The sequence below is a fragment of the Aegilops tauschii genome, chromosome 5, assembly GCF_002575655.3.
Source record: "Aegilops tauschii subsp. strangulata cultivar AL8/78 chromosome 5, Aet v6.0, whole genome shotgun sequence".
NCBI classification, from domain to species: Eukaryota; Viridiplantae; Streptophyta; class Magnoliopsida; order Poales; family Poaceae; genus Aegilops; species Aegilops tauschii.
This window is the reverse complement of record NC_053039.3, coordinates 390795303-390810997: the sequence shown is the minus strand read 5'-3', so window position 1 is coordinate 390810997 and position 15695 is coordinate 390795303. Positions and strand designations below refer to the sequence as shown.

The 15695-nt window shown below is 48.5% G+C and overlaps 1 protein-coding gene across 2 annotated transcripts; it reads left to right on the top strand.

The window, feature by feature from the left end:
* The first annotated feature begins 7264 nt into the window (after nucleotides 1–7264).
* LOC109773715 (protein PIN-LIKES 3) lies at nucleotides 7265–12243 on the top strand. 2 transcript variants are annotated; one of them, XM_020332425.4, is made up of 11 exons: nucleotides 7265–7463; nucleotides 8117–8255; nucleotides 8424–8503; nucleotides 8746–8870; nucleotides 10162–10283; nucleotides 10397–10609; nucleotides 10868–10960; nucleotides 11065–11165; nucleotides 11313–11365; nucleotides 11464–11652; nucleotides 11747–12243. In XM_020332425.4, exons 2-11 carry the CDS (start codon nucleotides 8121–8123, stop codon nucleotides 11869–11871), a joined length of 1236 nt encoding a protein of 411 aa, XP_020188014.1. In that variant the 5' UTR covers nucleotides 7265–7463; nucleotides 8117–8120; the 3' UTR covers nucleotides 11872–12243. The 2 variants fall into 2 exon arrangements, with proteins under 2 accessions (XP_020188014.1, XP_045084936.1); XM_045229001.2 differs by lacking the exons at nucleotides 7265–7463; nucleotides 8117–8255 and having other exon boundaries at nucleotides 8438–8552.
* The last annotated feature ends 3452 nt before the right edge of the window (nucleotides 12244–15695 follow it).

Genomic DNA, 15695 nt, shown 5'->3' with positions numbered 1-15695 from the left:
TCTTTTCGGCGTCAGGCCTAAATAACAAACACATTGGTGTAAGGAATGCTCGAAATACATACCTTGCGAGTCGTCAAGACGCCTGTTGATCAATGCAATGTCATCTTCCGCAATATCCAGCTTTCGCTGCAGTTCAGCCACTTTCGTATTTCGGGTAGCCGCAGGAGGAGAGACCGCCTGTATTCCAAGTTAAATCAAGGTTAGTACCTGAGCACATCTTTTTGATCCTCCGATCGCTTCCTTCGGAAGGCAACCCGAGTCTCAGGGGCTACTGCATATACAACAGGTGCATTCTGTCAATATTATTCAATTGGCAAAACTACATCACAAACCTCAAAACCTCTTAGAAGGCTCGAGAAGGCCTCGTTCAATCCGCTCTTCGCGGATAGAACCCTTTCGACCACCGTAACCATCAAGGCACGATGCTCCTCTGAAATGGACGCTTGTCGCAGCATGTCCGTCAGCATTTCCGGCGCTCCGGGGTCTTCGGAAACCGCCACCGAAGTACGGCATTCCTTCGAAGGAATCTATTTACTCGCCTCTAGAATCGTCTCCGGCTGTAAACCGGACGGTTCGGGGCCGTCATTCTTGATTCCCGAACCCTGAGTGACAGAGGCACCACCTTCGGGTAACGCCTTCTTCGTTTCCTGCACTACTTGACGATCGGGAGGAGCCCTTCGGGACAACACCTCGGTATCATCCCCCCTGTTGGGCGAGGAGGCCAGAGAAGACGTGTCACTCTCCATCATCTTCGGAAGAAGGTCTCCCGAGGAGGAGGACGATTGAGAAACACCAGGCGTTAACCTGCGTGGATGTACATATGTCGCATGATTACTTCACTAATAGGAAAAGAATGAGGTACGTTTAAAAGTGCCCTAGCTTCACTTATGGTTTGGCCAGAGGTTCGTCCTCGTCACAAAGCCCTACGGCAGCATCGCTCGCCCGGCCCGAGCCCCCCGACGATGGCATTTTTCCTCTCTTGGAAGGCTTCCCCTCCTGATCTTCGGAAGCGGCCCTCTTTTTGCCATGGAGGGCTTCCTCTGCACCTTTGCCCTTAGACAAAGGGGTTTCGGTTTCCCCGAACACAGCGTCTAATTCATCCTCAGGGCGGGTATCACCTCTGGGCTCCCTGCTCTCGCCCCCCTCTGCGGACACCTGGTACGGTGTCGGAATCAGCATTCTCGTCAGCAGGGCGGTCGCAGAGTCTTCGGGAAGGGGCGCCGGACACCAGATTAACACCGCTTTCTTTATCCAGTCCTGTATAGGGACGGATTGTTCAGTATCTTGTCAAGAGATGCTTGAATGGAAGGTGTTCGGAGATATAATACTTACCGCAGTGTCCGGATGATTGTAGTCAAGGCCAACGTCTTCGGTGGTGTCCGGCCATTGCTCTCTTTCCCCGAAATACAATTTCCATATTCCTTCGTGCGTGGTGCCGAAGAAGTGTTGAAGAGTCCGCCGCCCTTCTGGACTAAACTCCCACATACGGAGAGGCCGCCGCTGACATGGCAGGGTCCGGCGGACTAGCATTACTTGGAAGAGGTTGACAAGATCGATGCCCTTCTCGGTAAGGCTTCGGATGCGACTTTGCAGCGTCTGCACTTCATTGACGGATCCCCAGCCCAATCCCTTATTGATCCATGAAGCAAGCTGAATTGGAGGGCCGGGTCGGAACGCAGGCGTAGCCGCTCACTTGGAGCCTCACGGCTCGTTGATGTAAAACCACCCCTGCTGCCATAGGTCGGAAGACTTGGCGAAAGATCCTTCAAACCAAACCGCGCTGGCAAGCCTGCCTATTATGACGCTGCCACACTCTGCCTGCTCCTCCTCTATCACCCGCGGCCTCACGTCAAAGGTCTTGAGCCACAAACCAAAGTGCGGAGGAGTCCGGAGGAAGGCCTCACACGTGATGATCAATGTCGAGATGAGGAGAATAGAGTCCGGGGCCAGATCGTGAAAATCTAGCCCATAGTAGAACATGAGCCCCCGGACGAAGGGGTTAAGCACGAGCCCTAACCCGTGGAGGAAGTGGGACACAAATATTACCCTCTCGCCGGATTTGGGGGTAGGAATAACTTGCCCCTTTGCAGGAAGCCGATGAAGGATTTCTGGGGTCAGATACCTCGCCGCGCGGAGCTTTGCGATATCCTCCTCTGTGACAGAAGAAGCCACCCATCGGCCTGGATGGCTGGATCCGGACATGATTGGGGCTGGTGGAGATTGGAACCCGAGGGTTAGAACTCGAGGTGGAAGGGGTTGAGGAAGAAACAAGCGCAAAAGAAAAAGACGAGACTGGGTCCCTATATAAAGACCCCAAATACTGAGCGTCTCCACCTGGGTCTCGAAACTTACCTATCCCCAAAGAGTTGTGCCCAGGGGACGGTTGGGCTACCCACGCCTGCATTAATGAAAATCCCGTGAATAAAGGGGACACAATCTCTGCCTTGACAAGACGTGCCAGTAAAACCGCGCCCCGAGACGTGGGGCGACGTGCTAGCCAACGGTTGCAAATAGTAACCGGGCAGGCGTGATACGATGTCATAAACAGTTATCAGCAAATTGGACTAATGGAATATTGTATTCTTTGCAATTATATGCACGGGTCCGGATATACTCACTACATCCGAAGACTATTCTGGAGTTCGGAAGGAGGGAACCCGCCTTGCAATGCCGAAGACAAATCTGCGCGCCGGACTCCTCGTCATTGAAGCCAGGTTTAGGGGCTACTGAGGGAGTCCTGGACTAAGGGGTCCTCGGGCGTCCGGCCTATTATCCTTTGGGCCGGACTGATGGGTTGTGAAGACATGAAAACTGAAGACTGTACCTGTTTCTGGATTGGACTCTACTTGGCGTGGAAGACAAGCTTGGCAACCGACTATGTAGATTCCCTCTGATGTAACCGACTCCATGTAAACCTAGATCTCTCCGGTGTCTATATAAACCGGAGAGCGTAGTCCGGATAGAGATATGGACATTACCATAGTCATACAGGCTAGACTTCTAGGGTTTAGCCATTACGATCTCGTGGTAGATCAACTCTTGTAACACTCATATTCATCAAGATCAATCAAGCAGGAAGTAGGGTATTACCTCCATAGAGAGGGCCCGAACCTGGGTAAACATCGTGTCCCCCGTCTCCTGTTACCATCGACCCTAGACGCACAGTTCGGGACCCCCTACCCAAGATCCGCCGGTTTTGACATCGACAAAAGGTTCCCTCAAATTCTCACTACTAGTTGCTAAACGCACAATCAATGGTGGGGGTTAGCGAATTTCATCTTCCTCGTTTTCAATAAGCATAGTATGAAATTCGTCGTGGTGGTTTCTGTAAAAAATAAAAGGCATGGTACTTATATTTGTCTTGAAGAAGCACAGTATGAAACCTGTTATGGTATGATAGGTCGAAGTTTCAAGAAATGCTAAATCAAATTCTACATGGTATTATGGATGTATACTAAACGTGTGCAAAGTTTGATGGTGAAATAGGTTAGCGTGTGAGCTACACAAAAAAAGACTGATGTGTGGATTTTTAGTGTGAACAGTGTGTGTACTGTTCATTCTTTAAAAATCATGAAAAGGTGTGATTTGATCAAACTTTACATTGTTTGACTCAATGCTTGGATGTTGCATGGATGACTTCAATCAATTTTAAATGGACTTGAGTCTTATTTTGTGATGATCCCTCTCGGATCATTGTGGGACATGACACACGATCAAAGCTAGTGTACTGCATTAGAGTTAATGTTGATCAAATATCTGCACCATGTGGATGTGATAATTAGATTTTATCAAGTGCAGTGTCGATATTTGCATCAGCTTATTGTATGAATTGGATTTCTATTACTTAATACAAGACTACTAGTTTTTAAAAATAGCCACTCGTGCCTACCAAATAGCATATTTGTAGACAGGGGTTTGGGGATGAGTGGGGCTGGGAAATGAAGGGGAATTGAGGGGATCAGAGATGTGAGGGGGGCTTCTTAGGGCTTGTTCGGTTGGAAGGAAGGGGTTTGGAGTAGATTAAATCCCGCAAAATAAATCCCCTACAGGTTAAAATCCCCCTCAATCCCCTCCAATCCTCTTCAAGAGAGGTTTAACTCAACAATGCCTTAGGCCCTGAAATCCCCTTGTATCAAACAAGGCCTTATGACAGTTTCATAATCCCCGTCACCCATAGGCTTTAGAGAGAAAGTAGTCCTTGAAGCGGCTAATGTCAAGGCCACAAGGGGATTGCTGGCAGTCGGCATGCCCCAATTATTGGTGCATTATTTTCTTGCTTGGGAATACATCACAACATGCAACAAGCAGCCCGCCTCTACATTTGTTTGTATTTTTTGTTGGACCAAGTCTCTCCACATGGAGATGTGTTGGCAACCTAACTCCAGCCCATAAGTCTATCACAATGTGAGTCGTTGATCTCAATTGCATCCAATGATCGTGATTGATTCCTGGTGAAGGAGGAAGAAGAAAACCCTAGCCACTTCACCTTTGTATGGTGGTGGTTGGTTGGCTGCACTATGAGATTGTGTGTAAGAGAGAGCACACAAAGAACAGCTCAACATGTGAGAAGAGAGGGAGAAAAGGAGAGGTGATTTTATCTAGAATTGCTACATGTGACTAGACAATGTTCAAGCTAGTGATTGAAAGCTTATACGTATTTGGATTGGCAGAAAAATTTGATGGGCTCGTTTACTTTGAGTATGTCGACGTGGATAGCTATTTTAAGAATTGAATCAGTGAAGCATCTGATTTGAGAGTGGTTCTTGTCAGTTCAGACTACTGCAGTTTCAACACAATAGTTTTGGGAGACGGACATATTGGGTAGGGGTCGCTCGGTGGTTGCCGACAGAACGACCACTACCGTCGTGCCGTTGCCGTCGCTCCTCTATCGGGGCTGGCTTAACCTTGTCAATGACAGCTCAGAAGTCTTCATGCATGTATCCTAAGGACCAACACCTAGAGTCGCAGTTGTCGTCGTTGAACCCTTGAATAGATCCGAAGCAACTGACACCAAACGCGCGTGCTTGATGAGTAGTAAAATTGAAAAAAAAAGTCAAAGCATGTGTGAAGTTTCTTTTATGTCACAAGTTTTAATTGTGTGTAAATTTTCATGATAAAATGACATTCAAGGTGCTGTAAAAAAGGTCGGATATCAAAAGTTACTCCCTCCGTTCTAAAATAAGTGTCTCAACTTTAGTATTATAACTTTATACTAAAGTTAGTATAAATTTAAAACACTTAGTTTAAGATAGAGAGTATTTTTTAAAGCTTTATAGAGCAGAACAGTTTCCTGACACACTACAGAAGCACAGAGGACATGCTGAAAGTTTAGAAAAACGTTGAAAACCCACGAGACCTAGCAAAAGTGTGTGCGGCGACATTCAGACCATGATCATCGTTTCTTCCAAGAAACATTCAGACTTTGGTGAACGTGTGAAGATGAGGGATATGCAGTTCGGATTCCCCAATGATTCGCCGATGGCCCCCATACTGCGATGCGAGGAGGGAGCACGTACGACCCGTCGACACATCACCTCTTTTTTTTTTCTTGCGGGGGATCGACACATCACCTCTGCATCCGGCAGCTTAGGACTGAGCCCAACTCCACCGCACGACCCTAAATCTATATCCATTTTGTCCGGATTCGGATTTTGTCCGTATGAGGTAGAAATAGGGAGAACAAACGCCCGATAGAGGCCGGACAAACTCGCTGCACCCAACATTGCTACCCCATTTTCACTCCATTTCACCAGCTGTCTGTCCTCGTCATTTCTTCGAACACCTACCAGGCATAGCGAACTTGACGCTGCCGCGGCCGCTCCTGCTCATGCACGCCCTCGCTCCCGTCGCGACCGCATGCCCGCCGTCGCGCCCGACGCCTCACCGTGCTTGTGCCCTCGCTCCCGCCGCGCCCGCGCGCACGCCTCGCCGCATCTGCCGTGTCCGACCGTGCCCTGCCGCGACCCGCCGCGTCTGTCCGGCAGCTCGTCGCTCCTGCGGCCGCCTCTCCTCACCGACTCCCGCCGAGCGCCCGCGTGGGGCGCCGCGGCCACGGATTGCTAGCGCAGGCGGCCATGTAGGATCTCCACACCGTGGGACACGGCTGACCCCCCGTCGACGCGCCAACAAACGCGGCACGCCCACGCGCCGGTCAGCTCCCACGCGAGGTGGGCAGAGCAGAGAGAGGGCATGCAGGGGGCGAGGAGCGCCTGCGCGGCGGGCCGGGCTCGGCGACGGAGGTGGCTCCATGGGGGGCTGCTACTCCGCCTACGCCTGCTCGCGGAAGCTGTGCGGCCGCCTCGGCAACCTCTCCTTCGTCCTCCCTCGCCTGCTCCCGCCGAGCGCCGCCGCTCCTGGTCCGGCGGAAGTGGGGCCGCGTGCTCGGCGCCGCCGCGCGCAGGGAGTGGGAGGCGGAACTGGCGGCCAGAGCGCCCGCAGCTCCGTGCTCTCGTGTCCGCGGCGCCATGCGTCGTGGTGGTGGGTGCGCGTGGTGGGCTGGTACAGAAAAGGAGAGAGTGACAGGTGGGGTCGAGGGCGGACACAGACGGACGACGAGGACACGAAGATGTCCGCTTTCGGTCCGCTTTGGCTCCAAACCGAGAGCAATTTTGGTCTGGAAATGGGGCAAAAGCGGACACAAACCGAACGAAACGTCCGTATGCTCCCATGCGTTGGATTGTCTATTTTATCCTAAATGGACACAAACAGACGATTTGGGTCACGCGCTGGAGTTGGCCTGAGGTGCGGCGATGGCGTTGGCGCGCGCGCTCGAAGTCTGAAAAGACACTCACCTCTGAAGTTTCTGATCGCTGCATCAACACGGCACGCAGTGCCCATCCGACGCGAGGTTTTGAAGATCGCCGCGCCAACACGGACCGACCCACGCCGCGCCGGCATGGCCGGTTACAGCGCACTTTGGCACGGCCACATCCCCATAAGGGCACGATTTTTTCTGTGCCAAACAGATGGTGACTGACTGCAATGGCCGTCGGTTGAAGCCGAGAGGAGCGTTGAAGGTAAGCTGGCCGATCCAACGGCCTTCGGCGAGGGAGCATGACTTGACTTCTAGGAGCAGTGGTGAGTGAGTGGGTGCGCGCGTGTGTGGTGTTACGTTTGCACGTGGTCCGTCTTTTTAGTGCAAAAAACAAATGGCATGCATGCATGCCATGCACCGGTCCGGTCCGGCCTCTACTGGTTTGGCCCGGCCCCCGTGTCCCAGACCGGCCGGCGCGGCGCACACCCCCACGCTCGGGCCACGGGACCAATCATCAAAAGATCGAGAGAAGCAAAAGGCGCCCACGGAACCAACCAAAGCCGCCCCGCCCGCCCGCCACGACCAAGCAGCAAGCAGAGAGGGAGAGAGATCGGCTCCGGCCGCGCGCGCTCTCCTCGGCTCGTCGTCGTCCCCCCTAATTCCTCTTCTTCCCGTCAGAGGCGGCGGCGGCACCGCCACCGCCGACAAGGTACGTCCACGGCACCGCATGCGCACCACGCCGCCTCATCCATCCGAATCTCGGCCCCGATACGCGCAAAAGAGCACCGCATCCGCATGGGCTACTCGTTTTGATCTCGCGCTTTTCGGGGACCTCGGATGCATGCATCCACGCACTGTAGTTGATGTTGATCCACACCGTGGGGTTGGGTTGGGGGCTACTCTGGTAGCAGTGGGCAGTGGCACCGTCCAAGCATCCCCAACTTCACCACAGAGTTTTGATGCATTTTCTTTCCATTTCATCTCATGTTTTTCCTGCGGTTTTTTTTGTTTTTTTATGGGAACCTGACTTGGTTTGTTGCAGCCTCCCATGATGAGGAAAATATTTATCCTTCTTAGAATTGTATATAAACTTTCTTATTCCTAGTTACTCTCTCTGTCCCATAATATAAGAACGTTTTTGACACTAGTGTAGTATCAAAAACGTTTCTTATATTATGGGACGGAGGGAGTATATCTTTTTTCATGAACTCTTCCGCTCCTGTCCGGTGCATATTTTCTTTTCTTTTCTTTTCTATCTATCCTCTGTTGTTTGTTCAGGCGCCATTTACCGCATTTCTGCTTGGTATGGCAAAAAAGGAAAAACCTCAACGGAGTGCTTATAATGGCATTTCTTGGTGCCAGAATAATGGGGCTCCTGGAGCTCTTCATCACGGCATGCATGCCCGTCCTCAACATGCTCCTGGTTACTGGTGTTGGATCATTCTTGGCAACGGACTCCGTTGGGATACTGGGGAAAGAAGCAAGGAAACACCTAAACTATGTGAGTGCTGCTAGTGATTCTCACCTAACAACGAATCGATTCAGAAAACTTTGTGTTTTCTATCATGTCCCTGTCATATTCGGTTTATTTTACTTTTTCTTGCGAAAGATATTCCGTTTATTTTACTAACCCGTCCACTTCTTTCCTGAACCAATTTTGTTCCTGCAGGTAGTATTTTATGTATTCAATCCAGCTCTTATCGCAACCTATCTGGCCAAAACGATCACCATGGAAAGCATGGCCAGATTGTGAGACACACGCTTCTTCATTTAACCTGTTGGGCAATCTTCATTGATTGTCAGTATCATGCATAATGAACTCTTTTTTCCTCAGTAAATAAATAAATAGATATTCCCTCCGATCCATACTGTGCTAAATCAGCGACAATTAATATGGATTGGAGGGAGTAACTCTTTTTAGAAAATAATTTTGATTGTGCTATTAGATGAGGAGAAGTAAACCTTTTGGCTATTTATGATCCATGATACAGGTGGTTCATGCCGGTGAATGTGTTCTTCACTTTCATCTTCGGGTTGATCTTCGGTTGGATCGTCATAAAAGTCACCGGGGCTCCCCTGAAGTTAAGGGGCCTCATTTTGGGTTGCTGTTCTGCTGGTACCTCTATCTTTTCATCTGAATCGTCAGAAAAACAGTAAATTCGCTCTCTATTTTAGACAAACTTCGTACAGTGCTTTCACACGTTTATTTCGCGGTACAGTGCACGTATTTATTTTACGGTAGGCTGGGCCTGGACAGATGCACTGCATTTACCTTGAATGAAAAGCTCACTGCTCCGTGAAGGAGTGCTGTTCCGATGCTTTTGGTTCAGACTAGTTCAGCATGCAAAAAAATCTTCTCAAAATCTTATGACTGAAATATGGAAAATAAACATCAGATTTTCGATCCACCTATTCTCTTAAATCCTAGTGTCAGAAGTCAGTCCAAATATGCTAGTAAAAATACACAAATACTAGACAGCAACAAGGTATAGTGTTGCTGTACAAAAAGCCATCAGCTACTGAATTTGTAACACCTGTAGAATCTCAAGTGGGCCAGTACTGATTCAGAAGATCTTGGAAGTGCAGCAAAAGCACAGCACGCAGTTAGTCCCTCTCAGTCCTTCTCATAATCTAACCTTATCTCCAGCTGGTACAGATAAGGTGTACTTCCCAGCATGCAAAAGGTGTAGCCATAGTACTGATTGACTGGCTGATAACCACATCTACCCACCTTTCACCATTCCATGAAGCAAAGATGGAGTGTTAGACAGTGATTCAAAGATCCTGGTAATATATATCGGAAAATCTACCGCACAACCATGATAAGGGTTAAGACCTGCTCTGTCCAGTTTTTTCTCCTATAAATCCTAGTATTAGAAGCCAATCACCAGATTATCAGTTATCACTAGGGTATCACTATTAAGCACATTGTTCATCACCAAGGCAGTAACCATTGGCAAGCAAAAATCTCAAGTGGTCCGGTACTGATTCCGAAGATCTTCAAAATGCAACAGAACCACCCACGTGCCTCTGTGCATTGATCGATGCAGGGGCCGGGCCGGGGTACACCCCCTTTCCGAAGAAAAGAAAAGCACCCACGCAGTTAGCGTCTAAGTCAGACTAAGGGTTTTTCTCATAATGTTCCAGCTACCACTGATAAGGTGTACTTCCCAGCAGGGAAGGGGGTGTAGCCATAGTACTGAGTGAATGACTGATAACCACATCTACAAACCTGCTAAGAAATTTCAATTATTGGTTAGATAGATATTTGGAGTTACCTTGGTGAACTGATCGAAGTTGGGCAGCTCCACCTTGAGTAGAAGTGTACAATTCCTCCTCGTTTTGTTTCTTTTTTCTACGCCAATAGTTCGTCGAAAATCTTTGTTTGACTTGGTTGGTGGATACAGGCAATCTGGGCAACATTTTCCTCATCATCATACCAGCTCTCTGCAAAGAGAAGGGGAGCCCGTTCGGCGCACCTGATGTTTGTCAGACTTATGGACTAGCGTATTCGTCACTCTCATTGGCTGTAAGACTATTACACACTCTGTTTTTTCAGTACATTTGTCCACATCAGGCAATCCTGTTTGCCAAGGAAAACAGAACACCATGTCACTTTCGGTTATGATTGATTTTCTGCAGATTGGTGCCGTCTTTCTGTGGACGGGCGCATATAACATCATTCGTGCAAATTCAAATGTCACTGAAGGAGATGGCAGCTCGCCTATAACTCAAACAAAAGTCTTGGTTTCAGGAGGAACCAGATGTGCAGATTCAGAAGATAATCATTCGATCTCGAGTGATCGTGTCGACGAATGTGCTCTCCCATTGATATCAAATCCAACCAAAACGAAGGTTTCCATCATTGCTGGAATTTTTTTCTTCTCTGCACAAGTTTTAATACCCCACCATAGCCTACTTCCTTCACCTGCAAATCACCATACGCCGACAAAGCACTCCAATAATTATCCCCCTATTTTGACAAAAAGGAATTTCACTAAGGAAACCCATGATCCAGCTAATCTAGGCGCCTACTACAGCTTAATGAATACACCGTAGGAGTTTTGCCGACTTTCTGCAATAAACAATTTGGATTTGTGTGTGTGTATATAGGTCCCATTGTTGGAGAGAGCAAAAGGAATTATATCGTCGGTTTCTGGAGCAATTGATCTGAGCAAGTTATTTGCCCCTTCAACTATTGGGGTGGTATGCTAGTTTCAGAAACTACCAATTGTGCTTCTATATGGGGCAATCTTACATTGCAATAGACTATTAAAATATAAGCATGACTGATTTGTATCCTTTCGTAGATTGTCGGGTTTATAATTGGAGGAACACCTCTTATTAGAAATGCTCTGATCGGCGACGATGCCCCTCTTCGTGTCCTTCGTGAGTCCGGTGAACTAATTGGGTAACACATCGGCCTTCTTTCTTTTATCTTGTATAAACATAATTCATGCTGCTGTAACTTGTAAACATTGATATTGTTGGTCATGCAGATGAGTTCTATTGTTTCATTCCACATATGTAACCATTTTTTGTCTGTTTTCCTTCACAGCGGAGCAGCCGTTCCATCCGTCACGTTGATCATGGGAGGGAACCTCATCACAGGTAACCTCACCCTGCCCACACTGAAACAACAGCATGCCAATGACCCCTCAAGAAACACTTGAACCTTAGACTGAAACACGGAGCACTAATTCCTGCAGGGTTACGCGGAACGGCGAGTGTCCCGCCGTCGGTGATCGCCGGCGTCGTGCTTGTCAGGTTTGTGCTGCTGCCTCTGGTGGGCACCGCGCTGGTGAAGGCCGCGGTCCGCTACGGCGTCATCCGGCCAGACCCGCTGTACCAGTTCGTCCTCCTGCTGCAGTACGCCGTCCCGCCCGCCATGAACATCGGTCAGACATCTGTTGGTGGCATAGCATGCAGTTCTCGTTTTCCCCGATTGCTTGACTGATGATTGGCGCGTGCGGCTGTCATCATCATCTGCAGGGACGATCACGCAGCTGTTCGGCGTGGGGGAGAGCGAGTGCTCGGTGATCTTCGTGTGGGTGTACGCGCTCGCCTCGGTGGCCGTCACCATGTGGTCCGCGTTTTTCATGTGGACGCTCTCGTGACCGAGTCTCTCCCGCGCCGCGTACGTACGACGGAGTACAATGGAAGGCCGGCGAGGCGAGCTAAGAGCTGTATCCGTTCCGTCATGTCTCAAGTGTTACGGTGAACGGTGGCCGCCAGGCATCGCCGGCGGGCTCGAGTGGGCGAGGCGACCGACGGCTTGGAGAGTGTCATTAGGTGGGGCAGAGATCGCCTGGCCCATGGAGAAGCATGTCCGGTACTATGTAGACATTAGGAGTGTGTTTGGTTTGAGAACGAAGTGGAACGAAATATCATGGTTCCATTCCACCAGAATGGGTCCGTTCCATCCTTTTGTTCGGTAGAAGCAAGTCCAAGGAGTGAAATGATTACATATTGGTGTTTGGTTTGAGAGATGGAGTGAAATGGAATTTGATTTCTCACCCTCCTAGGCTTGATTTGATATCTTGCTCGAGGAGTGTGGCTTCAGGGTTAGATCTTGCATTGATCTCGGTAAAAAAATCTCACGCTCGCCCTAGACCTGATCTGACATCGGGCCTGGGAAAGCGGCTCATGTTGCTCCTGAGCTTGGAGTGAGACCAAGCCCGAGAAGCTCAGCTCGGCGCGAAGATTCGTAGTGTACTCCATGTTGTCAAATCTTACGATCCGGCTTTCGAGCAAAGGACTCGACCTAGCCGAGGTGGCCAGTCGAGTTGGCAACAAGGGTGACACCGCCGAAAATGAACATCTGCCCAGGTGAGAAATCATCTGGTAGGACCTGCATGAATCACCACTGTCAAAGCTAAATCTAGCAGATCCCTCGATAGGGTATCCTAAGCTAGATGTCTTCGTACAATGGTAACAGGGACACAGGGTTTTACCCAGCTTCAGGCTCTCCCGAGGAGATAATACTCTACGTGTTGCTTGTGTTTTCTTGCATTGGGTGTGTATAAAGGACAAACCACCGAGAGATTGTAACATTGTCTATCTACGAGCCTAGACCCCTGTTTATATAGCGTACTGGGGACCCTAGGTTTACATGGATCCTAGTCGGTTAGGTATTAGGAGTCAGAATCCTCCATAAACCCAGCGTCTTGTCTTGTACTTCAAGCCTTCTCAATCTTTCTGTGATACGCCATGGGCCTCCCAAAGTGGCCCGGGACGAAACTGACAAGGGGTCCTCAACCTAGCCCACCAGGCCGGGAGTCGACGTGGTGAGAGACCCCATAGCCGGGACACCGTCATACCCCGAAAAAGGGACGAGTGTAAGAGAACGCAACATCAGCATTGTCATTGACATCATGTTTTGCAGATAATTTTGAGAAAACGTCTTCAAATGGTTCGTTGGCTTCTTGGTTGCAGTTGGGATAATATACTTTGTTTTGGTGGATGATCAACACCATCGACTGTTTATTCGGCGTATATTTCGAGCTGAGCCATTCAGCTACCCTTTGAGCTTGACGCTTCCCTGACGTTCGTACAAAGCTGGCGAATGCTTGGGCTGCCGAAGAACATTCGCACGACTCGAACAACCACCAGATGCTTGTTATGTGCATCGCCTTCTAATCAGCTCATGATCCGGGTATCGCCTGTGCGAACGAGCGCCTGTTGTATGTCTGTCTGGCCTTCTTCAATGCTGGTTGGTGGAGTTTGTGTGCGGTTGGGTTTACTTGGAGCACCTTCTTCGAGACTGGGTAGGGCAATTATCATTTCTCCATACAATCATATTCAATTGGTCCAATTTATGCACGGCAAGAAAGCAACAGAAATATTTCACCTGACTTTCCGGCTGCATTTGATTTAAAATTTTGAAAACATAGTAGAAATAATAGACAACTCATATTATCCAAGGGGCACCTTCCTTTCTGGAAACTCATCTCAAAAGAATATCTAGCTTAGGCCTACCTGGTCTGGGGTAATTTGGGAATGGGCAACCAACCGGGAAGCCACCGTTTACGAAAATTAACACGTCTTGTGCACAGAAACTAACAATAGACCGTAAAAACTGCAACGGGAACACACACACACACACACAAAATCAACTATAGTGCACACACAAAAAGCAGAAAAGCATCCACAAATAAATCAAGCGAGCAAACCTTGACACAGTAAGCGCGAATGACGAGGATGTACATTCCAGCCAACCGTGTGTTCCCGGACACTACCAACGCAGGGAGCGGCAGAACGCAGGGCAAGGGCAACAGGCAGGAGACGAGGGGGCCCAGGCATGATTGTGTGTTGGAAACGACCCGCTCAAACGTTATTCGCCCTCAAGGCTGAGGGGTGCACACCAGGCTACCGGGCGAGATGTATCCTCCAAACCTGGTCGGTTATATTCGCCGCACCTTCTTCATAGACTGGGTAGGATAGTTACCACTTTGCCGTACAATCATATTCAATTTATGCGGGAAAAAAATAGCAAAAATAGTGTGCCTTACTTTCCGGGCATTTTATGTTTACGCCAAGGGTGCAGTGGGTCATCTATTTTCTAATCAGTGCATGATCCGGGCACAACTTGTGATGTATGATCAGGGGCGGAGTCAGGATTTGAGTATAAGGGGGGCAAAGAGGCCAATACCAAGCAATCGTATATAAAACATATATAAAAGGCGATTATAGACGTCTTTTAGATATATCACCAGCATCAAATTGCAATGACATATATTTCATAATTCAAAAGAAAATGACACTTTTATTAGTATAAATATAATTCTAGATATAACTTTATAAATTGTAGTAAGCAATGTAACAATAACATTACCTAGTAATTTGCATAGTCTAGTTGTATGTTGGATATACCTTCAGATTTGAGTGCGGCGAATCTGCACCCGGGCTCAGCTGCACCCGCACTCACGAAAAAAATCAAAACAAATACAAAAAAATTCCAAAAATTCCAAAAGAAATTTGTATGGTAGATAATTAGATGCGTGAGGTTCGCTGCAAAATTCAACTCGTTTGGACATTTGAGCAAGTCTGTGCAAAAAAGACAAAATCGGGGTCTGTGAAAAAGTTTACTGTTCACAAACTATTTTGACCCGATTTGTCTTTTTTGCCGAGGCCTACTCAGATATCCAAATGAGTTGAAATTTGGAGCGGACCTCACGCATCAAATTATCTACCACACAATTTTTTTTGGATTTTTTTGAATTTTTCTAGTATTTTTTTTAAATTTTTTGCTGACCAGGTGCAGCTGAGCCCGGGCTCCAGGATGAATTATCCTTCAGATTTGGTCTTGCTATGACAATATGAGCTGTGGGACTGAATAGTATAGGATTTGATACTGACCGAGAAGCAACAACTGCTTCATTGGGATGAGCCGGTGATGACGGTTGAAGGAGACGCAAGAACAAAAGGGTAGAGCTTCCTTATGTGGCTGATGGCAACGCCCTAGCGCGCACAGGCGATCGATCCCAAAATCAAAATAGAAATACTAACAATCAGACGAAGGTTTAGATTCAGAAAAAAGAAATTACTGCTAATAGCTAGTATTATTGATATATACTACTAGTCTACTACCTGCTTGTATCCATAGGCTGGCCTCCCGGTGCCTAGCTGTATAGTGTCATGGTGTCATGGTGAGCGACGGCGGCGGGGGCGGCCGTCTACAGTCAGGCGCACGTAGAACGTAAAGAGGATCGATTGATTGATCTGATCGATAGCATTAGGGATAGGACCTGGCCTCGACTAGCAAAACAATTACACGCATGAGGCAGGCCATGATCGTACATGGGCTACTGGGCTTATTTGATGCGTACTAATTACAGGATAAATCAGCTGGGCCATCCTTAATCAAATCATTAATGGGCCATTAGCACACGTAATACACTGCGTATACCAGAAATTTTCAGGGGGGGGCGAGCGATTGGGG

Coding starts and splice junctions, on each gene's coding strand:
- LOC109773715 (XM_020332425.4), top strand. CDS start 8,121: ATGGGGCTCCTGGAGCTCTTCATCACGGCATGCATGCCCGTCCTCAAC. Junction 8,504..8,745: donor ATGGAAAGCATGGCCAGATT/GTGAGACACACG, acceptor TCCATGATACAG/GTGGTTCATGCCGGTGAATG. Junction 11,166..11,312: donor GAGTCCGGTGAACTAATTGG/GTAACACATCGG, acceptor TTTCCTTCACAG/CGGAGCAGCCGTTCCATCCG.